The following is a 25,314-nucleotide window of genomic DNA, read 5'->3' as shown; positions in this document are numbered from 1 at the left end:
ACAGAAAATGGGAGATGCCAATCACGGGCGACCCCGTCTGGTGAGGTCAGCAGTTAGCAGCTTGTGAGAGTCGAGGGGGGGATTAGTCCGTCAACCCGGCGGCCAGACGTGCCATTAAACAAACCTGCAGAAACTTCTGCTGCCTCACCACAAACTGTTTAAATTTCACCCAACACTTCTCCCACTTCATTTCATTCAAAGGTTTCGGGTCGTTTTTCTACATTTCCTTTAAATGTCAATCCATCACCGTCCAAGCAAATGTTCTCTAAACCTGAAACCTACACACCTCAGAGAGGGTGAAAGGTAACTTAGGGTGTAGTCAAGAAGAAAACACATTTTCAACTAAACAATATCATGTTCATTTACCTCCTCAGACTTCCAGAAGTCAAAAACATCACATGGAAAATCAGTCTGTGTTTGGATGAACGAGTCTCCTGTAGGAAGAGGATTGTACAAGGCTAACTTTTTATCTGCTCAAACTAGCATAGCACATAGCGACTCATGTCCTCGTCTTTTACACTCAAATTTTAATTCAGACTAGTCGACTTGTCTAATGTTTAGAAAACACTCAGAGAACTGTAAAAACTGAGGACAAATTGATCCCAGGATCAAAGCATCTGTAGATAAGCAATGTTGAATCATTTTGCCGAGTGTGGCTAAAGTTAGCATTGCTAGCACTGCCTGCCTTCAGTCCTCCTCTCGGGGTAACATCAACATGCCCTGGGCTGAAGGTGGATACGCGTTTCTCTGGTCGATGTGGCCGGTTTAACCCGACACAGCCTGCGTACAACTGTCAAACACTACGAGACGCCGCCCGTCCACTATGCTGGTTTACATCTGGGTTGTAGAGCAGAGAGAACAGGCCTGTTAACCGGACCTACAGCCCCATCTAGTGGCAGGTGGCGGCATTACCGCTTAGACACAACATTCAACCAGCATGGAGGCCCTGAATTGATCAGATTTAAAGGCTTTATATGCGATTTTTTTGATCCAGCAGATGTCGCCCTTGAGCACCAGCATGAAACCAAAACAACTGGCGCTGCATTGTTGTGTTAGCATGCTAATGCTAGCGATCTTTATTATGCTGGTATCTTCACACTGCATGTAAATTTACCTGAAATGAGCGTGATCTAGAAACACAGTTAAGCAGTGAGTACAGTATGTTATTCTTCTTTTCTCTAGTCCCTCAATTAAACAACTTTTATACACGAGGGGAGGAGTCAGCCGGCCGTCCCGGCGATGTAAACAAAGTGAAGATAGGACTCTGAAAACTCTGAAAACATCACAGATAGTGGGACTCGGGTGTTACACCCATTGTAGACAGTGATGACTCACAGAGTTATTTTCAGAGGATAGACTTGATTTATACATTTAAGTGTGAAAAATCACATTTAAAGACTTTAAAGTTTAACCAAGAAGTTACTCTGCTGCAGACTAGTGAGGGTGACGACTTCTGTTGTGAAGTTGATTAATCGCTCACAGCATCTCTTGTTCAGACATTTCAGGAATGCACATGAATGCATTCTAATAAAATTATTCTGAATTGGGTCTTCTTGCAAAACAAGTATGGTCTTTACTTCTGATACTTCTCTAAAAGTCGTAGTGTGTAACTGTAGTTCTGCAGCTGGTAGAAATCTGAGTATTTCCTCTACTACAGGTGCCGTGTAACGATGTACAACAGGACAGATTCAGGATATTTATGCACCAAACTTCTGTGTGTCTTCATATTTTTCAGACATTCAGGTGATGTTGCAAATGTGCATTCAAATGAAATCAACCTTTTTCACTGTTTGGTGTATTTTGGGGAGCAGCTGCAGACCAGCAGGCGTCTTCAGAGAGCACGACTTCTCCACAAAGTGACATCAGTAATAACAGAGCAAGAGAGAGCGAGAGAGTCGGAGAGAGAGAGAGAGGAGAAAAACACTCCCGCCGCAGAGGCTCACGGGGAATACATATTAGGCTACTTGTACGATTAGTGTTCTGACATTATGCTGCCCTGGCATTTAGACCTCTTGGTTTTTTAAATGAGAGGGCCTCACTGCAGTATGAAAACCTCTGGCGGCTGTGCGTTCGTCTCGGAGGCGGCGGCGGCGGCATGAATTAAACATGGCAGGTGGTGCAGAGAGAGGGCGAGGGTGAAGGTGAAGAGCTGTAGGAGGGTTGTCAAGTCACCCGCTGTGTGGGTGTAACTTTTGTCTGACTGCTGAATAATGTCAGTTACAGCGGCCAGAGAAATAACTTCCATGTATACATCTGCACATATGTTGAATATGAAAAGGTAAAAAAAAAAACAAGTTTTACAGTTTTAAGTTTCTACTGCACAGGACACAGAAGGTTTTTAAGATGTAGTTTAAAGAGTTTACATTTTCAAGCTCAACCACTTCCAGTTCCAGAGTGATGAATCCATGTTTTGCCGGCCGACTCTGCACGTTGAAATTTGTCATTTTAAAAACGGTCTCCTTAAAAGTAAATGTATGATTACGTTCTGTTTTCTGTCAGCACGATGTCTTTACCTTAATTTAATGAAACGTGCATCGGTTTGAGGCTTTGGATTCATGAGAACGTGTTATTAATTCATTTAAAGGAAGAATGTGTCGACTTGGTGATCCAGTAGATGTCGCCCTTGAGCTCCAGCATGAAACCAAAACAAACTGCTATTAGGCCACGCCTCCATACTGAAGCGTCCGCCCTCCTCCAGAGACACACCTCCAACACCCTTCTCCACATTCACCTGTGTCCTGCATTGTTGTGTTAGCATGCTAATGTTGGCGCTCTTCAGTTAGCTCGTAGCTTCACATTAAATAAACACAGAATGAGCGTAATCTAAAACCTCTTACTAACATCCAAATAATCAGTGAGTATGTTGTTATTTCTTAGTGATTGAGTAGATTGAAACTATGCTGGTCCTGATGGTCTTTTTCTTTTTGTTTGTTGACTAATCATGAACAAGCAGATAATAAATAATAAATAGGTTGAGATTTCTCAGTCAAATGTTGATGTTGAGATTCCCCTGCCTGTAAGCACATTGCAGGTAATCACAGCTGTCAGAGCCTTGTTAACATCCACTCGTATATTCATGAGAAATATGTGAATATAGGAACATATAGAGAGAGAGTGTTCTGATGGGAGAGCACACACAGGTTGCAGATGTGACGGTAAATAACAGATTGCAGCTTGTGGGAGGGGGGGGGGTGTCCGTCCTTCCTGAGTACGTCGTCCTCCCACAGCTTAATGTGTTTGTAAAATACCAGCGAGGCACCTGCAGGGATCAGGCGTCCCCCGTGAAGCTGCATGCGGCTTAAAAAGGGGATGTGCACAGGAGATAATTTGTGGACCGGAGAGAGAGAGAGGGAGGATTGTGGAAGTGGTTATTTGGGGGGGCTTTAGGAGAGACACTCGTGTGGAGTTATTTCCCGACGTGTCCTTGAGTTCACTGCAGGTAAAAAGTCCAGAGAGCACAAACTTCCACCTTGCTGCAGAGTCATTTTTTTTTATCTCACCTCTTGCGATGGGGTCACTCCTTTTGTCTTCTTCTGTTGAACCGAACTCTCACACGCAGTCTGGAACAATTACAATACCTCCACAGAGCGGCTGCTGGTCATGGTGTCTGCACGGCGTCCATAAAGACAGCTCACAGACAATCTCTCTCTGTTTCACTCAATAACTCGGTTATTCCTCTTCTATAAAACCTGAACAAGTGGACTCACTTTATCCCCTCACACAGACTTATGGTTATATTTATTATTTCAGCGACCTTGACGGGTTGGACTGCAGAATTAAGAGAGATTAATCCCAAACATTAAAAACAAATCCAGAGCATTCAGGAGCAGAATCTAAAGTTAGAAGGAGGACATACTGGCTGCTGCATTGTTGTCAGAGAAGCCAGCACTTCAACATAGCATGTTTCCTTAATGTCTGATCAGGTAGGAGGTAAAAACGATTATTCTGAGGGGTTAATATTTTTTTTAACCCATTTCTGGGATGAAAAATAAAATCAACATGTTTCCTCACTGACAGTTTAAACGTATTAACACTTTCCTTCCCTGTGTGTGTGTTTCTTCTTCAGAGTGCCGCTCAAAGTGGAGCAGGCCAACAACGCTCGGGACGCCCTGGCTAAGGCCGTCTACAGCCGCCTGTTCGACCACGTGGTGACCCGGGTCAACCAGTGCTTCCCCTTCGACTCCTCCGCTAACTTCATCGGCGTCCTGGACATCGCTGGCTTTGGTGAGTGTCCTTCTTCAGATTCATTTTACAGGAACGATCGTATTACCGTTAAAGAGGACATATCCTCCCCCTCCTCCACCTTTTCAAACAGTCCCCTCCTCCACCTTTTCAAACAGTCCCCTCCTCCACCTTTTCAAACAGTCCCCTCCTCCACCTTTTCAAACAGTCCCCTGTGGTCTAAATGAAACATCTGTGCTGTGCTTTGGTCAAAATATAACATGAATCAAGCACCAGAGGAGGTTTGTGACCCTGTATAAACCAGCTCTCTCAGAACGCTCCGTTTTGGTGTGTGTGTCTCTTTAAATGTAATGACCCCCCCCCCCCCCTGAGTTTTCCAGGTAGACATCACTCCTCTGTAGAGAGAATAAGTTTTGTTCTAGTCTGAGGGTGGAGTCCATAGGTGGAGATACCCGGGGAGGGGAGGGGACTTTTTTTTTTTACCAGAATCCCACTGTGACATCACAAGGAGAGCACATTAGAAACAGAGCATTTTTTTCTGTGTTGTAAGACTTATGCAGACCACAAACAAAGGACTTGATGGGTTTATTTCACATTTTGTGGGTCAGTAGACTCTCAGGTTACACAAATAAATGTTCAGAAACACTGAAGAAGTGGATTTTTCAGAATATGGCACCTTTGAATGATGTTGAAAATTCTTCAACGGAGTCGGTGGCGATTCTAGACTGAATTGGAGTCCCCTCAAACCAGCTTTCATCATCATGACGTCTGCCAGTATTTGTGCCGTCTCACATTTCACTGAGATCAAACCGGCCTTCAGATTGTCTCCTGATTGTGACTTCCTGTTTCTGTTTTTCTGCAGAGTACTTTGAACACAACAGCTTCGAGCAGTTCTGCATCAACTACTGTAACGAGAAGCTGCAGCAGTTCTTCAACGAGCGGATCCTGAAAGAGGTCAGAGCCGTCGCGGAGCTGCTTCCTTTTGCACCTCGGATCCATTAGACATCACTTACACAACATCTCACAATTACAGCGAACGTCTCGGCTTTGATTTATGCTTTTTATAAGTGCTGTGCACATTGTAAACAGTGATTTTCTAAGAGTAGGTGTCGCTCTTTTTGTATCGATTTAAAGCCCGACCTCTGATCTTTAATGGATGTTTTTCTCCTCCTCCTTCTGATTGTACGCTTCTCCATGATTGCTGCGCGTATCAGGGAAGGAAAAACATGGAAGATTACATGTTGTGTATAATTCCTGTTAAAACACCTTCAGATGTAGAAGACACGGCCCGACCGATTTGTGAACCGATGCCGATTGTAGAGGCAACACGGACGCTTTAAACCACTGAGGCGCTAACGTTACCGATTTGGGAACCAATGCCGATTGTAGAGGCAACACCGACGCTTTAAACCACTGAGGCGCTAACGTTAGCTTGACGTTAGCTTGACGTTAGCTTGAAGTTTGCTTGACGTTAGCTTGACGTTAGCTTGACGTTGGCTTGACGTTAGCTTGAAGTTGGCTTGAAGTTGGCTTGACGTTAGCTTGACGTTGGCTTGACGTTAGCTTGAAGTTGGCTTGACGTTGGCTTGACGTTGGCTTGACGTTAGCTTGAAGTTGACTTGACGTTGGCTTGACGTTGGCTTGGCGTTAGCTTGACGTTGGCTTGAAGTTGGCTTGACGTTGGCTTGACGTTGGCTTGACGTTGGCTTGACGTTGGCTTGACGTTGGCTTGAAGTTGGCTTGACGTTGGCTTGACGTTGGCTTGACGTTGGCTTGAAGTTGGCTTGAAGTTGGCTTGACGTTGGCTTGACGTTGGCTTGACGTTAGCTTGAAGTTGACTTGACGTTGGCTTGACGTTGGCTTGGCGTTAGCTTGAAGTTGGCTTGACGTTGGCTTGACGTTGGCTTGACGTTGACTTGACGTTTGTTTGAAGTTAGCTTGACGTTGGCTTGACACTAGCTTGACGTTAGCTTGATGGTGGCTTGACGTTGGCTTGACGTTTGTTTGAAGTTAGCTTGACGTTAGCTTGACGTTGGCTTGACGTTAGCTTGACGTTGGCTTGACGTTGGCTTGACGTTTGTTTGAAGTTAGCTTGACGTTGGCTTGACACTAGCTTTACGTTAGCTTGATGGTGGCTTGACGTTACCTTGACGTTGGCTTGATGTTAGCTTGACAATAGCTTGACGTTAGCTTAGCAAGTCAACCTGCCTTGTTGAACATGCCATTTGTTTATTTTACGATCATTGGCTCTTCATGTTCATCTTCCCATTACAAAAAAACACACCCGCTTTTAACCTTTGCAGCAACAGCTTAGCGTTTTCCTCTCCCGGGTGGAACACCTTCCCGGACACAAACGTTCCCACCTTATATAGAAGTAACCGTCAATCCCCGCGTCGGATCCTTTACACAAAACACCACATATTATTTTCATAATCAGCTCCGACATCTGATACCGATATATTGGCCGATATCTTCCTCTGTGTTCGATCTTTAGACAGATTTAGATAAACAGATTTATCGTGTTGATCCCTCAAATGCAGTCAGGGTAGTGATGATGTTTGTTGTAATCCGTATAGCGCCCTCTGCTGGTGAAAGAGAACTGCTAGTGTAACACAATGAAACTCAGATGAAGCGCTGTTTGACTGGAGAATAAATCGAGTAAAGTCGGCGCTTACCAGAGATGAAAATTAGCCGATGCTGATAGTTACTTTGATACGCTGATATCGGCCGATATTATCGGCTGGATGATTTATCGGTCGGGCTCTAGAAGAAGATTTAAAGCTGCTCTCTCTCTCTCTCTCGCTCTCTTTAAAATTATTCTTAATATCTGTGTTTTATTTCCTGGAGAAACTCTTAGAGACGTCTTCAGCACCCAAACAACCATTAGAGATAAAAACAGCAACGCTCTGTTTTGGAAAATAATGATGCTCATGTCTAATATTTTCTAACTGACAGTCCTTATATAATGAACTAGAAGGCGCTCTGGTGCTCAACCCTTAACGTCCGGAGGGTTGGTGTATCTGAGAAAATCAAAAGTGAATGAAACGCTGTTCAGCCGATGATGCTGATGTCTGAAATGTCACCGTTGTGTTATTTTAATTCAATTTCAGAAAAGCAGCGTTCGGATCGATATCTAATCATCTGCAGATTTTAATCCAAGCGTGTTTGAAGTGCTGAAAGAATTCTTAGAAACGCAGAGGAGAGGAACATCGTCTCATAGAGGATCTTTCACAATGACTTCCTCACTTTTCCCTCCAAACGTCAGAAGTCTGATTGAACCTGAACGCCTCTCACCCAAAGTGTGTGTGTGTGTGTGTGTGTGTGTGTGTGTGTGTGTGTGTGTGTGTGTGTGTGTGTGTGTGTGTGTGTGTGTGTGTGTGTGTGTGTGTGTGTGTGTGTGTGTGTGTGTGTGTGTGTGTGTGTGTGTGTGTGTGTGTGTGTGTGTGTGTGTGTGTGTGTGTGTGTGTGTGTGTGTGTGTGTGTGTGTGTGTGTGTGGCGTCCTCATTAAGCCGCCGCAGCGAGGGTCTTTATAGATTGTCATTATGAATGTGTGGTTTTGTATTCCAGGAACAAGAGCTGTACCAGAAGGAGGGGCTCGGGGTCAACGAGGTTCACTACGTGGACAATCAGGACTGCATCGGTACGTATCACCGCTCTGAAATCCTGATTCTACTTTCAGAGAGGATTCTGTTTCTGTTCAGACCGGTTCTCTGATTTCTCTCCTTCATAATACACACACACACACACACACACAGTCACATACACAGTCACGCACGCACACACACAGTCACACACAGAGACACACACACACACACACAGTCACATACACAGTCACGCACGCGCACACACAGTCACACACAGAGACACACACACACACACACACACAGACTTACACACAGTCACACACACACATACACACACACACAGTCACACACAGAGGCACACACACACACACACACAGTCACACGCACACACGCACGCACGCACACACACACACACACACACACACACACACACCTACACACATACATACACACACACAGTCACATACACAGTCACACACACGCACACACACACACACACACACAGTCACACAGTCACACACACACACACAGACTTACACACAGTCACACACACACATACACACACACACACTGTCACACACAGAGGCACACACATACAGTCACACACGCACACACACACACACACACCTACACACATACACACATACATACACACACACACACACACAGTCACACACACACACACAGTCACACACAGAGGCACATACACACACACACAGTCACACGCACACACACACACACACACACCTACACACATACACACATACACACACACACACACACACACACACACACACACACACCATTAAAGCAGCAGGTTTGTTTTTGTGCTGAGTTAGCATTTAAATTTGTACATACACACACACACACAGACTTACACACACAGTCACACACACACGCACACAGTCACACACACACACACACACACACACACACACCTTCCTCTCAACTTTGCAGGAAAAGTTTTCAGTGGGTTGGAACTCACTCCCAGAATCTAAACGCAACGTCCGCCATCTTGTTTGGAAGCTATGCTAACGTGCTCTGTGTAGAAAGCTGAAAAGAACCGATGGGGGATTTTGAAGGTCTTCTGCTCGAATCGGGTGTTTGTGGCCTGCGGTGCTGTGCATTCTGGGAGTTGTTGTCTTTCATCCACATGAGCCAAAAAGACACTTTCTGCCTTTTCTCTTTTGATTATGATTGGACGATGCCTCATCTGGGACCTCTTAATATGTCTTGACATAAAAATATGGACGTCCGCTCAGTGATGTCACCCATTGGTGGATGTTTTGAAGCCCATGCATGGAGGCGGCCATATTGGAAACACAACCTCTCTTTATTGCTGAGGCTGTTTGTGTCCTGTTGAACGGCTCTACTGTGTTAAAGCTGTTTGAAGTAAACATTCGACTTCATTTGAAACCGGTGGCTTTGCCTTTCGGAGGTGGAAGTCTGGGTCGAGAATGTTAAAGTGGAAGGATGTTTTGTGATGGCCTACAATGAGTCGCCCACGTCTGAGTATAAGCGTAGTCATGGTGGTCGTAAAGCAGGAGTGATAGTTTGTGCTTTGTGTTAAATTCTTCAGTTTCCATAAATGTGAAGCTGAGCTCCATCGAGCAGCGGCTGAAAGCTCATTACGTCCTCAAATTGAGCTGCACTTTAACTAAAGCTCTCCATCGATCTGCAGGATGAACTGCCAGCTTTCCCTCCCACAATAAACCATCAAATCTTTTCCTGTTCTCTCCCTGGAGTTTCAGCGTTTGTATCCCAATGTTTGTAGTCTTTAAATCGTCCTTTTCTTAAAAACCACGGTGAAGGATTTAACCCTCAGGCATCAGTTTAATTTACTACCAGAGGACAAAATGTCCACTTCCAAAAAACTGCTTTAAAAATAGAACAGATTGATATTTGTTACTACTTTTTTCTGCATAAATCTCTTAAACAACTTCAGCCCTGCTCAAAACTACCAAACATTCAATCATTTTCAGGAATTCAACCCTTTAAATGCCAGTTTGATTACATGATTCTGGCATTTAAAGGGTTAAAATCCTGATAATTATTCAATATTTGACTAAACACAAGACTGATTTAAAAAAAATCCCCCAGCCACCAAATATTTGTTATATGGAAAATAACAAATTTTTGTGTTTTTTATTTTTTTATTTTCATAAATAACAGCAGTGACATCAAGTAATCAAACTGGCATTTAAAGGGTTAAATTCCTTAAAATGATTGAATGTTTGGTAGTTTTGAGCAGGGCTGAAGTTGTTTATGAGATGTATGCAGAAAAAAGAAACAAATATCAATCAGTTTTTTGCAAGTGGACATTTTTGTCCTACGTGACTTCAGAGGGTAGTAAACATGTTTCTCTGTTCTATTGATCTATTAAAAAAATAAAATGTGCATTCCAAAGTTTGTCGAGAGAGTCTTTCTTACAAGAAATGTGTTCCATATGCACTAACAGATCAAATGATGACCAGATGAAGAGGAAACATTTGACCAAATGGACAAAAATGTCCATAATGATGCATCAGGGTTAAACCCCTCGTTCACCTTTTACAGTGTACGATACGCAGCACTAACGGGGTGGGGGGGCTCTGAAGGTTACCCGATCACCTTCAGAGGGAAATCAGGTCGGAGAGAATCAGTTATAATCTCAGCACCTCGGCCAATTCCATTAAACTTTCATTTAGGTTTTTAATGGTCTACATCGTCTCCCTCTCGTTGATTTCATTCGGCCTCAGGTAATCCGCAGCAGCTTCATTAGCGGCTCGGAGACGGGAGAGGATTTTTAATCACGCTTTCTTTCTGATGACTTCTCTTCACAGACCTGGTGGAGGCCAAGCTGGTCGGCATCCTGGACATACTGGACGAAGAGAACCGACTACCTCAACCCAGCGACCAGCACTTTACCGACACGGTTCACAACAAGCACAAGGACCACTTCCGCCTCACCGTGAGTCGCCCTGAGACACGACCAGAGAACCTAGAGACAGATTTACATCGATGGCTTTTAAACATCTGGAGTGTGTGTGTGTGTGTGTGTGTGTGTGTGTGTGTGTGTGTGTGTGTGTGTGTGTGTGTGTGTGTGTGTGTGTGTGTGTGTGTGTGTGTGTGTGTGTGTGTGTGTGTGTGTGTGTGTGTGTGTGTGTGTGTGTGTGTCCCTCAGGTACCCAGGAAGTCTAAGCTGGCAGTCCACAGGAACGTGAGGGATGATGAAGGATTTATCGTCAGACACTTTGCAGGAGCCGTGTGCTACGAGACGGTGCGTTCACTGAACACTCTCTGGAGCCGTCGTTTCAGTTTTTTCTTTGATCATTGGATGAAAAAAAAAAACACTCAAGAGAGTCGAGCTTTCTAACATGAAAGCAAGTGACCACTCCAACAAAGCACTGAAGCACACGATGTTTATAATATGATATTTGTCTTTGCATGCACAGCTCATAAAGAATAACAAGACTTGTTTTCTAACGCTGTAATATTCCCCCCCGCTCTCAGACCAAGTTTGTGGAGAAGAACAACGACGCCCTGCACATGTCTCTGGAGTGTCTGGTCAGCGAGTCCAAAGACCGCTTCATCCGCGAGCTCTTCGAAAACTCCAACAACAGCAAAGACATGAAGCAGAAGGCGGGAAAGCTGGGCTTCATCAGCGTCGGCAACAAGTTCAAGGTGAGGGGGAGAAACACAACGGGGGGGGGGGAGGGGGGAAGAAAGTCGACATTAAGGTGACAGAGAAAGCAAGACAATCAGAGCTCTAAATTAAAAAGTACAGGACAGGAAATCTGCATTCTGCAAAGTCACAGCAGATCCACAACTCTGCCAAACTCTGCAGTGATGACGCCGACTTATTGAGATGTCCACGTCGGTGGTCGTGTGATTTATGGAGGAGACGAGAAAAGTGCTTCACGCAGCACCTTAAAAGAAGCCGACCTCGGTTTCTGCCGCTTCACCAAATATAGATCGGGCAGACTCTGAAGCCGACAGCACTCACCATCATCCCAACAGAGATGGCCGACATGTGCTTCTTCAGAGGAAGAGCGGCCAAAAATCTAAGCAGATGCATTAAAGTACGATGTGATGTACTCCTGAATGGGATCGTGTGTAAATCTTGGTTTTATTTTCTGCATATTTTTGGGTCTAAAGGTGCAAAACGTTTTTTTAAATTCCTCCAGTACATTCTTCATCTTCTTCTCTTTATTCACACGTGATCTTGTAGTTCTCATGTGGAATTTGAAAGTTAGAGGATGTAGTTTGATTGGATTAATTCACAAAGGGAATATTGCGGTGGCCAACTGAAGGGATCCCGTGGAACATTTCCAAAATGCGTTGAACCTGTTTGTCATGTTAAACCTAAAATATGCAAAAACAAAAAGGTTTAAAAATACCTGCACTAACCATTTTCACACGTATTAAACCGCTATATTTCCTTCTGATGCGAGCACAAAGAGCGTCCAGACGAAGCTCCTTTGTCCTGACCCACAGCGCGAGCAGCTTCTTTGTCGTCAGCTGAAGTTATGGAGGAGGATTCTTCTCTCCTCCGCTCTGACTCATGCCGCTTCAGCATCTCTCGCCTTGATAAAAGCTCCAATGTGTCACCTAACCAAAGGCAAGGTGAGCCAAAAAAAAAACCCACAGCGCCGGGCTCCACTCCATCACAAAGGAACATAACCCGAGGGGGAATGATGGCGAGCGGAGCGGGGCAGCGAGGAAATATTTCCTGGGATTCACAGGAAGTCTTTGATGTGCCGATATGTGATCCTTTCATGCGTGTTTTCTATGTGAGGGAGAACGTGGACACTGTCCATCTCTGAGGTGTCAGATCCTGGATCAAGAGCCGCTCTTTGAACTGGATTCTAAACTTTGAACTGGGCCGGTCTATGCTGGTTTTTCCACTTCATTTGGACGTGCACCTACAGACAGGGAACTGTTCCACTGAGCGCCCCCTACAGGCTTGCAGTGCTAAGACCCGAAGCCCTTTGGCTGTTCCTGTCTCGGTACTGTGGCGCCCGGCCTGGTGTTGTTCTCTTAGCGCCAGCGTCTTTTTTCAGAGAGCGTTCGCAGCAGAAAGTATGGAATCATGTTTGTGCCAAAAAGATCAAACAAAACTTTTTAAATTGCAAACAAAAAGAAGACTTTGAGAGAGATAATCTCACTCAAGGTCTGTCAGTAAAAAGACTTCCTGGAACGTCCGGGGGCATTGAGCTGTCACTCAAAAACTCATTAGCCAATGGGGACGCATTCCTCACAAAGCCCCACCCACTCGAGAGGTTTGTGACAGAATCGCAAACAAAAAGTCCGGCAGCGCAAACGAGAAAGCTGAAAGATTAAATCTCTCTTCAAAGTCTTATTTTTGTTTGGTTTTTTGGCACGAATATGATTCCATAAGAAAGCGGCCGTCTGGATGAAAAGCGCAGACTGTTGTCATGGAGACAGGACGGACGGACTTGCAGTGCTTTTCTTCTCAGAGCACTAACGCTTCATGCAGACACTCTGGAGCGTACAGCCAGTGCTTTACTGCCCCGGAAAAAAAGGTGGACACGGGGTCCTCGTACTGCTGCAACCAATGAGGACATTCAAATCCACCTGACGCCCCCTGAAGCACGGGGACGCCGCTGGAGGTCGTTTTCTCTTTAGCACAGAGCTGTGTTATAAACTATAGAAACACCTCCACTCTAACTCACCTCACTGCAGAGTTCTGACACTCTTTTTCTGTGTTGCTCCTCTGAGTCTTGTGGTGTTTGTGACAGTGGAAACATTCAGCACTTATTTGAGAGGATCGGGGAACAGATCTGGTCTCAGGGGTTAGGGATTTGGACTCTCAGCCGAGTAGACCGACTTCTTATTACCCCTGAGCTCTAGTTCCTGTTAGTGTTCTCTTAAATCCCCCTCATCCTGCTCCCTCAGGGGTCCCCCCTCTCTCTCTCTCTCTCTCTCTCTCTCTCTCTCTCTCTCTCTCTCTCTCTCTGTCTCTCGCTCTCTCGCTCTCTCTCTCTCTCGCTCTCTCGCTCTCTCTCTCTCTCTCTCTCTCCATCCGAGCGATAATTAAAGTCTAAAAGGTGCAGAGAGGATCCAAACAGTCAGACGGGAGCAGAGCTCAGGGCGGGGGGAGAAAATGAGCAGAGATAAATCCTGAGTCAGTCGAGGTGAGGGGAGACGCTGAGTCCTGTCTGGAGCGTCACAGAGGGGAGTGTAGAGCCGTGGAGGGACTGTGGGGTTTTTTATTATAACTCCAATCTCAAGCTTTTTTGTCCCGATCCAGGGAGTGAACACAACAAAACAAAGACGTCCTCTCAGAGAGCAGACAGAAACACGCCTGGTTAGCCTGAATGTGAAAAACAAAAAGCAGATGAGACCTCTGAGATGTGGTCTCACATGAGCGGGTACAAAAGGAAGCTGTTGTCTGAATAAAAAGCAGCACAGGTAGCATCCTTTTGTGACTGTTTCTCTTTAAAGGAACGTTATTTCAGTGTCAAGTCGTCAGCCAGAAGCACACAGATCCACTCCTGACCCTGATTAGTTTACATTTATTTACATTCTCTGTGTGTGTGCTCGTCATGTCTGCAGAATCTCATCTACAATGTTAGGAATTTAAACTGCAGTACCCATTTTAAACACAAGGGGGTCAGTTACATACGACTCTCTTAAAGGCTTTATCTGCAATTTTTCACACTCAAATGTAGAAATCAAATATATCCTCTGAAAATAACTCTGTGAGTCATGACTGTCTACAATGGGTGTAACACCCGAGTCCCACTGTCTGTGATGCTTTCAGAGTTTTCAGAGTCCTATCTTCACTTTGTTTACATCGCCCGGACGGCCGGCTGACTCCTCCCCTCGTGTATAAAAGTTGTTTAATTGAGGGACTAGAGAAAAGAAGAATAACATACTGTACTCACTGCTTAACTGTGTTTCTAGATCACGCTCATTTCAGGTAAATTTACATGCAGTGTGAAGATACCAGCATAATAAAGATCGCTAGCATTAGCATGCTAACACAACAATGCAGCGCCAGTTGTTTTGGTTTCATGCTGGTGCTCAAGGGCGACATCTGCTGGATCAAAAAATCACATATGAAGACTTTAAATAAATGTGAAGGTGAAAAATTACAAAAAATGAAACCTCAACAGAAACTCCACCTGACAGGAGCGATGAAGCTGTCAAACAAACACTCTCAATGAAAACTTTGTGTCTTTCCTGAAGTTAAAGCTGTTGATGATGCAGATTTATAAAAATTTTGCTCATCAGACACATTTCAGGAATGAATCCTGTCTGACTGATCTCAGCCTGCAGAGGCCGAGGCGTCCTGCTCATAAAACGTCCTCACTCGTCCACCTCAGCAGCGTCTTCACCTGAAGCTCGACACGCTCCCATGAATCTGTTGCATCCTGTTTCAGACATTAATACGATAAACCAATGAGAGGGCGGCACTCTGCTCCAGGAGAGTCCAGAGTCTGCACCTTTCAGAAAAAGCTAAAGACCCAGCTCTTTCATGAATACCTACTAACTTAATGATGATGGTCTCCATATTATTGATGATGATGATGGTAATGACGATGGTTTTTGTTTGATAACGACGACTTATAAGATGGTTTCTATACTGATTAGAGCTCTCAAGAACTGCCCTCAATGTTGTGCTTTGCCTCTGGTCACTTCCTGTCAGCACCTGTGTGTCCAATCAGACTCAGAGCTGATCGTTTGCTCTTACTCACAGTGTTCCTTTTTTCTAGATCCTTGCTTGTGTTGTTCTTACTCTCTGATGTACGTCGCTTTGGATAAAAGAGTCTGCTCAGTGAATTGTAGATTAAAATGGCCCCTGACAGTCTCTACAGAAGTGGTTTCCTGAGAGCATCATGTAGACGCTCATTGGTTCCACCCTTCAGATTTTAAACACTGACACATGTTCTCTTCTTCTTCTCCTGCAGACTCAGCTGAACATCCTCCTGGAGAAGCTGCGCAGCACGGTCAGTGTCCCCCCCCCCCTTGAGAAGCACATCACGACCCGACTCACACTGTCATAGAAGTCATGAATGTCTGATTGGCTGTTTACTGTAACGGTTTCTCTCTGTCTCTTTGTGTGTTTTCTCTCCTGCAGGGCTCCAGCTTCATCCGCTGCATCAAACCCAACCTGAAGATGATCAGCCACCAGTTTGAAGGGGCTCAGATTCTCTCCCAGCTGCAGTGCTCCGGTGAGTACAGGACTGAACCAGGAAGTCCATTTCAGTCTCAAAGTTAGCCTCACGCTGCTGACTGTCCACCCCTCAGATCCACCATGTAAGGAGTAATGTTTAGTGGGTATAAAAGTCGTGGTAGCTCGCAATGAATGATTGATTCGACCAAATCTGTGACCAAACAAGCCGTTTGGAGATTTTCCTGCTAAGCGGTTAGAATGAGTCATCACAGGCTTTACCTGACTTGTCTGCTGGATCAGAGTTTTGATTTTGGTTGATAAACATTTGGAGTCTTTTGAAGCGTTGCCGTTTTTGCTGATCCAGGGAAAGGAGGGCAGCCAAAGCATAAAAAAATGGAATGCCAAAACTTTTGTTGACTCTTCTGGGGTGGTGGTCTTGATTTAAAATCCAGAGTCCGTCCAGAGCGTCTGAGACCAAGACGAGCAAAAATGCTTCAATTCTGAGACCGAGACCGAGACCTTCAAAAAGTGGTCTCAAGACCAAGACAGATTTTGAGGTCTACACGACTAGAGTCTGGATCCCGGCTCTCGTCTTTATGCGTTTATAATAAACAGTTTGAGCTGTTTCATACATCTCCCTCACTCTCTGAAGGTAAAGCTTTATGTCGATGTTTTCCACACTCAGACTGAACTTCTGCTTTTCATGAAGCTGTCGATCGTCTCTGTTCAGTCGACATCATCAGATCTGAATGTGACAGAGTCAAACCCTGTGAAAAACCAAATGAGCTTAAAAGATTCAAATCATTTTGATCTGTTTAATCCGTCCAGGGTTCAGACCTCATCAGATTTAATTAATAACCACATTAAGAATAATTGTAATCACCGGCTGAGGAGAGACACAATGGTCCTACTGATTTTATCTTTCACTGTTCATTCTTTTATTCCTCGATTTCTTGAATCTTTTCCGTCCCTGTTGATCTGAAGGTGTTTCAGTATTCTAACATCCTGCTCTTTCAAAACGTCTCGGTGTGTTTTTATTGTCTTGGTTTGGATGGATCTGGTTGTTAAAATCTGATAAATGTTTAAAACGAAAATCAAACGTCTTTAAACCAGTGATAGATCTACTCTCCTGCCCACTGCACTCTGCCAATGAAAGGCGTCTGATCAAACCTTCACAACAGGGTTCCTGTCAGCACCTGTGCTCTGCCTCTGGTCACTTCCTGTCAGCACCTGTGCTCTGCCTCTGGTCACTTCCTGTCTACACCTCTGGTCACTTCCTATCAACACCTCTGGTGACTTCCTGTCAGCACCTCTGGTGACTTCCTATCAACACCTCTGGTGACTTCCTATCAACACCTCTGGTGACTTCCTATCAACACCTCTGGTGACTTCCTATCAGCTAGATCCTTGCTTGTTTTGTTCTTACTCTCTGATGTTCTTTTAATGAAAGTGTCTGATAAATAAATTGTGATATTTTGGAAGTTTTCCACCAAAGTTTGGACAGCAGAAATCCAGATGTGATTTTTTTAAGAGTCCTGGTTCGGGGACCTTTTAGCTCGTTCGTCTGAACAGAACAGAGAGGCTTAGTGGGCTTTACTCAATCAGTGACATACTGAAGCTGTGTGAGAGCTTGTTAGTCAGAAGACTTTTTAACCAGCGAGGGAGAAAACTCTGCTGCACATGACCCACTTAGAATAAATGGAATACTTCTCACAGCCAAGCTTCAGGTTCTTTTAATCAAAAGTCTGGATCTGGTTTAAGTGCCGACTCGGCCAAACACACACACACTTTGATGCAATTGTTGAGGAATATATCTGCAGGTGAGGTGACAGAAAAAGGTTTTATCTTTTCACCGTGTCCTTTGGGAAACCGTCGAGAAATTACAATCAGTGTGTTATGAGATTAGTGCAGCTCGGGGGCCGACAATCAGAGTTTCATCTTTATCTGAATACACAAGAGGAACTTTACATTTTCATATTTATCATGAGCCAAAGACTGAGAAAGAGTTGTAATATTCAGTGGATTTCAGAGTGCTCTTCCTCTTCACACCGTATGTAGAGTCTGCTCGGCTCATAAAATCTGCTGCAACACTTTGAAATGCACTGAGAGGTTAGATTCTAATAACTCCATTCATCCTCTTATTTAGCTTCTTATCTCAACCAACAAGAGAACACTTTTAACTGAGGTTCTGTCTCTATGAAGGAGGAGGGAAAATAAGCCAACGTTCGGCTAGATTTAAGATGTTTTGAAGGTTTTCTGATCAGCTGATGTGGTTTAAAACTCAGACTTAAATCAGACCAGACAGGAAGTGGAAAGCTGGGTGGGTGCAACATGGAGGGAAATCTTTGGAGCCTTTTCAGCAACAAAGTTTAAAGGTCACATATGATGCAAAATCTATTTCACCATTCTCTGACTCAATGATGTGTCTATTCTGTCTACAAACCCCCCAATGAGTCATAACGGAGCGAAGCAAAAACCCAATGCTCACATTTCTTGTGGAAGTTCTGGGTCAGTCTTTCACAGAGTGGTGAACCCCCTCACCAGAATAACTCACCTCTTGAATCAAACACTTCAGGGACTTTGCTTACAGCTGCTCTAAACCTGCCCGCGCTTTGACTTAGAAACAAACAGCATGTTGTCGTCAGCATAGTGTTTTCACTTTGAAACAAACAGCATGTTGTCGTCAGCATATTGTTTTCACTTTGAAACAAAAAGCATGTTGTCGTCAGCATAGAGAACATTTTCAGGGATTTTGTAGCTTCTTCAGGGCGTTAAAGCATCAAAATCGAGCTGCCAAAAACAACATCAAATTCATCAAATTGATAGTTGTTCCTTGATTGTTGTATTAAGGAAGTTGGGACCCTCCTTCACACTATTTCTCCCCCCCCACACTCTGTGACTCTAAAGGCTTCTTAATTCTGTAGGACATAAATACATGATGTAGTTTCTGGTGTTTGCAAAATAACATAAAACCAACTGATGAAAAAAAAATAGGACCTCTGAAGTCACTTGATGACAGTAACAATCTCTGCAGAGAAAAACGGTTCATTTGCACTGAATGCTAATTAGCAGCATCTGCCTGCTATGAAAAATTGGCCCCTTTGATTTGAGCTTTTCAAAGCTGAACGAGATGCAAAAACAATGCTTCTAACGAGGCCAAATCATCCACACTTACAGAGGGGGGTCCGTGCAAACAAATTAATTCAGAGTGTCAGGGGGGAAACGGTTATCAAAGTCATGAGAAAAAAAAACAGAATGCGCAATGAAAAAAAAAAAAAAAGGAAAAGGGTCAAAAAGTCTGACGCGCGAGAACATAACACAGAGGACGGATGATGCCAATCAGCCTGCAAGCTGCTGTGAAGTGGCTTTAAAACAGTTTCCACTAAAAATACGATATTGCGTATTAAAGGTCCAATCAGTGAGATGTGTAGTGAGTGAGATGATAAAGGTATCTTACTATCTGATCATTAAGGAAACATGCTATGTTGAAGTGCTGGCTTCTCTGACAACAATGCAGCAGCCAGTATGTCCTCCTTCTAACTTTAGATTCTGCTCCTGAATGCTCTGGATTTGTTTGGATCAGAGAAGGTAGGCGCTTTTAAGGGCTCGTTTTGGACACCCCTCGGTTTGCCAGATATGAGAGCAGTTATCAGGTCAACAGGTGTTGTAGCGATGGAAGCGGGTCAAGAGAAGTGGTTCAGATAGAAGTGATTGTACCCGACCTAAAAAGCCTCTGCATGTTTCTAATAAGCTCCACGAGCAGAAACGTGCTCAAACTAGGATCAATATTGGAGATGCTTTTGAAAAATGGAGAGAGGTTAGAACACAGAAAGGTTTACAGACCCATGCAGAGCTGGATAAACACTGAAGCTTCAGAGTCCACCACATGGTGACCTGAGTGAGCATCCACTCTAGAGGGGGGGGGGGGAGACAGCTCTCTACAATGTTTAGAATTTAGACTGCAGTACACATGTTTAAACACTAGGGGTCAGAGTTACATACTGCTCCTTTAAGTCTGAACAAATTCAAGTGACTTCCATGATGTAAAATTTGAGTTTGGATGTTTAAACTTGCTCCTCAGCTTTTCTGCAGATACAACCAGAGACTTCAGGGCTGCAGCTGAATTTAGACTGCAGTACCCATTTTAACCACTATGTGTCAGAGTTACATACTGCTCCTTTAAATTAACCTCACCTCTTCTTTTACCCGCGTCTGTAGGTATGGTGTCCGTGCTGGACCTGATGCAGGGCGGCTTCCCCTCCAGAGCTCCCTTCCACGAGCTCTACAACATGTACCAACAGTACATGCCGCCCAAACTCTGCCGCCTCGACCCGCGTCTCTTCTGCAAGGTCCGTCCCCCCCCCCTCCGAGGCCTCGGTCCAACCTTTCATCATCAACTCTGATAAAAGTGCAGTTTGATTTAAATCAGCATCCTTGGTGTTTGTGTTGCAGGCTTTGTTCAAAGCTCTGGGACTGAACGAGAACGACTACAAGTTCGGCCTCACCAGAGTGTTTTTCCGACCGGGGAAGGTGAGTCTTCTATTCCCCCCCCCGCCCCCACCCTTTAGCTCAGCTAATAACAGCATTGTTCCCCCACTGACAGACAATAGATGCACAGGTGCAAAGCACATTAGTCATTTTTGCTGCAGAGGTGAGTTGAGGTCTTTTCTGTGTTTCTGAGCCAACAGATGGGATTTTTTTATTTCAAACAACAGATGTATAATTCATCACATTTTCTGTAGAAATGCAAACGTTTGTTGCAGAGGTCTCCAGGACACGCTGTGCAGGACAAACTGAGAGTGTAGATTCAGTTTGTTGGCTGAACTTGCATTCTTTCATTACTCTTGACGTCCCTGCGGAGGTGGCAGAGGTATCCAGTGTTTGCTCTGCAGGCAGATATGCCCTTACAGTCACACACATGGCTTCATGTGGTGAGCGTGGGAATAATAGTTTTAGAGCCCGCAAGGAGCCAGAGAGAGGTGGGAGATGTTACCATTTAGACTTTTTGTAAATGTGTCACATCCAGAGAGCGGTTCAGGAATTCTCATGGTCGATGTAATTCACCAGTTTGTTCATTCAATTCAAACCTTTTTTTTAATTCTCAAAAGGACACCAAGGTTTCCCCTTTTTCCAATGCCGTTGAGATTACAAGCACAGTAAAACAAGAAAACACTTGAATCGAATTGAAATCGATTACAAAATCCACTGAGACCATTAAAACAGTCAAAAAGAAAGCGGCTAGAAATCAAACTCCTAAAATCTGCGAGAGAGGGAAGAACTCTGATCCTTAGAGTTTGCTGGAGGGCGTTTTATGAGTTTGGAGCATCAGGAGAAAATGTAGATTTAGATTTACAGAGTTCAGTTCAGTGTGCTCGAGGGGGTTTAAGAACGAGGCAATATTTGTAGCTCGCCTCTTCATTAGAAGGCCGACCGACCTTCAGCTCACAGTGATGAGGGCCGAATCGATCAGCAGTTATATACCTGAGGGCGGGGGCGCTGGTGGCGCAGTGGTTAGTGCGCGAGCCCCATGTATGGAGGCTGTAGTGCTCGAAGCGCGCAGCCCAGGTTCAAATCCCACCTCTGGCTCCTTTCTCGCATGTCATTCCCCACTCTGTCTCTCTCCCTGGTTTCCGGCTCCACTGTCCTGTCTCTCAATAGAGGCACAAAAAGCCCCCCCAAATAAAAATAAAAAAATAAAAAAATCTTTAAAAAATAAATAATCACAATTTTTTTTTAAAATTAAATAAATAATAATAAAATAAAAAAAATCCTAAGAAAAAATAAAAAATAAACCTGAGGGTGGAGCGATGATGGCGTCCAGAGGCTTTAGACTTGAAGCTGCAGCGTGTTTATAAATGACATCGCCCTAATCCATAAGAGACACGAGCTGTGTTTTCAGAAATCAGACGACACAGAGACACTGACGTCGAGGAAATAAAGACGTGGACTCTGCAGCTTCTTTCATTGTTGAAGCAGCAGACAGACGTTCAAGGTTTGGAATTCAGAATTAAAAAACATCATCAGATGTCAGACGCACGATCACACGGCATCTCTCTGCTGAAGTGTTGGGACGTATCCGACAGCTTTGACTGAGCTGTAAAAGATGCATGAATACACAGGCTCCTATAAATACAAATCATATAAGGAGGTTTTTTTTTTTTTTTTACATAATGACCTTTTTCTTGTAAATTGTAGAAGACAGACATGTTCACAGTTCTGACCCTGTGACCTCTCACCTTTGTTCAGCTCTGACCCTGTGACCTCTCACCTGTGTTCAGTTCTGACCCTGTGACCTCTCACCTGTGTTCAGTTCTGACCCCTGTGACCTCTCACCTGTGTTCAGCTCTGACCCTGTGACCTCTCACCTGTGTTCAGTTCTGACCCTGTGACCTCTCACCTGTGTTTAGTTCTGACCTTGTGTGACCTCTCACCTGTGTTCAGCTCTGACCCTGTGACCTCTCACCTGTGTTCAGCTCTGACCCTGTGACCTCTCACCTGTGTTCAGTCGCAGAGTTTCGATCAGATCATGAAGTCGGACCCGGACCACCTGGCCGAGCTGGTGAAGAAGGTGAACAAGTGGCTGATCCACAGCCGCTGGAAGAAGGTCCAGTGGTGCGCTCTGTCCGTCATCAAACGTAAGAAAGTCCTTCTTTCAGATAATTATACCTGATTTATTTTGAGTCTTTAATGGAGAGACAGGACAGGACAGGGAGAGAGAGAGAGGAGGGGAGAGAGAGAGAGGAGGGGAGAGAGAGAGGGGGGGGGGAGGGAGAGAGAGAGAGGAGGGGAGAGAGAGAGAGAGAGGGGGGGGGAGAGAGAGAGAGGAGGGGAGAGAGAGAGGGGGGGGGAGGGAGAGAGAGAGAGGAGGGGAGAGAGAGAGAGAGGGGGGGGGAGAGAGAGGGGAGGGAGAGAGAGAGAGAGGGGGGGAGAGAGAGAGAGAGGGGGGGAGAGAGGGAGAGAGAGAGGCAGAGGGAGGGAGAGAGAGAGAGGAGGGGAGAGAGAGAGAGAGAGAGGCAGAGGGAGGGAGAGAGAGAGAGAGGAGGGGAGAGAGAGAGAGGAGGGGAGAGAGAGAGAGAGAGAGACAGGGGGGGAGAGAGAGAGAGGTAGAGAGAGAGAGGGGGGATTGACATGCGTCACCGTCCTCTTTCTCTCTATCTGTCTCTCTCTACCTCTCTCTCTCCCCCCCCTCTCTCTCTCTCTCTCTCTCTCTACCTCTCTCTCTCTGTCTCTCTCTCTACCTCCCTCTCTCTCCCTCTCTCTCTCTCCCTCTCTCTCTACTCTCTCTCTCTACCTCTCTCTCTCTACCTCCCTCTCTCCCCCCTCTCTCTCCCTCTCTCTCTCTCTCTCTCTCTCTCTCTCTCTCTCCCTCTCTGTCGCTACCTCTCTCTCTCTCTCTCTCCCTCTCTCTCCCTCTCTCTCTACCTCTCTCTCTCTCTGTCTCTCTCTCTACCTCTCTCTCCCTCTCTCTCTCTCCCTCTCTCTCTCTCTGTCTCTACCCTCTCTCTCTCTCCCTCTCTCTCTCTCCCTCTCTCTCTCTCTGTCTCTACCTCTCTCTTTGTTCTCTTTATCGATCATATAGAAAAGCAGTTTTATTGGCAGCGTGTCGTAATGTCCCTTTAAATTAAATTCCTCTGCAGAGTTTAAAGAAAGTGAGCGCAGCGTAACGACTTCATTTGATTCTCTTCTGTTACCGACGGAGGAGAAATGAAATATTCTCAAGTCACAACAAGATGAAATGGATTTGGCAGCGAGGACCGCAGATATCGATCTCTGTCTCTATTTATCTTCCACCCTTCATCTCTCTCGCTCGCTCTCTCTCTCTGTCTCTCTTTTCTTCTTCTTCTCTTCAACTCTGACTCGCTTCACTAGATCGACAGAAGAAGAAAAATCTATGTTGCTGAAGTCAGGGAGGTGAAATCAAATAACAAATAATACAAAAAAAATAAACAGAATTTCTGCACACTCATCAGAAAATAAACAGAAACGGACGATCAAATCAAACTTTGAAAAGGGATGACGGGTCGTTTATTCACACTGATGATGAACTTATTCTGAACGGTTGCTGCAGAGTATCTTTGAGTGATCAATAAAAAATACATTGTAGCATTCTGCCTTAGCTAAGCTAGCTTAGCATGGACCTTAATGTTTGAACTCAACAGGTGATTGGGCGAGAGAGAGAGAGAGAGAGAGAGAGGTTTGGATGACTCACTCCTCCACGACCACCACGAGGCCTCATGGGTATTTTTGTAGTCAGCGACGTTCGATATCCAATATGGCGGCTCAGGCAGAGAGGTGGAGAGCTGACGTCGTGTTTGTTCTGAAGAAAATCAAACAGCAGAGTCAAACTTTAGACTTCCTCTCTGCACTTTGACATCCTGATTCATAAGTAGACCAGACCAATACACACCTGAGACCAGAGTGCTCCAAGACCAAGACAGGACGAGGACGAGACCAAGACCAGAGTGGACTGAGACGAGACCAAGACCAAGACTAGAGTGCTCCAAGACCGGGACAAGACCAAGACAGGACGAGACCGAGAACAAGACCAGAGTGCTCCAAGACCGGGACAAGACCAAGACCAGAGTGCTCCAAGACCGAGTCAAGACCAAGACCAGAGTGCTCCAAGACCGAGTCAAGACCAAGACCAGAGTGCTCCAAGACCGAGTCAAGACCAAGACTAGAGTGTTCCAAGACCGGGACAAGACCAAGACCAGAGTGCTCCAAGACCGAGTCAAGACCAAGACCAGAGTGCTCCAAGACCGAGTCAAGACCAAGACCAGAGTGCTCCAAGACCGAGTCAAGACCAAGACTAGAGTGTTCCAAGACCGGGACAAGACCAAGACCAGAGTGCTCCAAGACCGGGACAAGACCAAGACAGGACGAGACCGAGAACAAGACCAAGACCAGAGTGCTCCAAGACCAAGTCCTGACAAAGTGTAGTAAATGAAGTCTCCTGTACCTCTCTCATCCATTTCTCTAACTCCACCCACTGTCCTGTCCTCTAAGTATGAGCAGAAGAAGCCCCTCCCCCAAAACATCTCCAGAATATTTCCATCTTCTTTGTTGTTTTGGTAAATTATGAAAAAGAGTTCAATAGAAGTAAAAATATATTTCTGAAACCTGAAATCTAAACTGAAGATCTGTTTGTTTGTTTTTGTTTACTTGATGTTTTCTCTCTCTCAGTGAAGAACAAGATCTTGTACCGGACCAGCGCCTGCATCAAGATGCAGAAGACGGTCCGGATGTGGCTCTGCAGAAAGAAGCACAAACCTCGGTGGGCGACCCGCTCGTTTTCTCTTCCTGTTTGACCCGCTTTACTCTCTCTATTCATCCCTTTCCTAATTCCTACTCTCTGTTCCTCCTTCCCTACCAACTTTTCCTTCACACCCATTTCCCCTTTTCTTCATTTCCTTTCCTCCCTTCCT

The 25,314-nt window shown here is 45.0% G+C and overlaps 1 protein-coding gene across 1 annotated transcript in view; it reads left to right on the top strand.

The window, feature by feature from the left end:
• myo6a (myosin VIa) overlaps positions 1 to 25,314 on the top strand; it is a 128,293-nt gene that overhangs the window by 66,755 nt on the left and 36,224 nt on the right. The window contains 12 exon segments of the mRNA XM_065963580.1: positions 4,067 to 4,224; positions 5,045 to 5,136; positions 7,751 to 7,823; positions 10,590 to 10,717; positions 10,931 to 11,026; positions 11,260 to 11,430; positions 15,684 to 15,722; positions 15,854 to 15,947; positions 20,108 to 20,238; positions 20,342 to 20,419; positions 22,395 to 22,524; positions 25,073 to 25,163. Coding sequence (XP_065819652.1) covers positions 4,067 to 4,224; positions 5,045 to 5,136; positions 7,751 to 7,823; positions 10,590 to 10,717; positions 10,931 to 11,026; positions 11,260 to 11,430; positions 15,684 to 15,722; positions 15,854 to 15,947; positions 20,108 to 20,238; positions 20,342 to 20,419; positions 22,395 to 22,524; positions 25,073 to 25,163 — 1,281 coding nt within the window.

The sequence above is a fragment of the Labrus bergylta genome, chromosome 15 (assembly GCF_963930695.1).
Source record: "Labrus bergylta chromosome 15, fLabBer1.1, whole genome shotgun sequence".
NCBI lineage: Eukaryota > Metazoa > Chordata > Actinopteri > Labriformes > Labridae > Labrus > Labrus bergylta.
The sequence above is the reverse complement of the archived record's forward strand: the minus strand, read 5'-3'. Positions and strand labels throughout refer to the sequence as shown.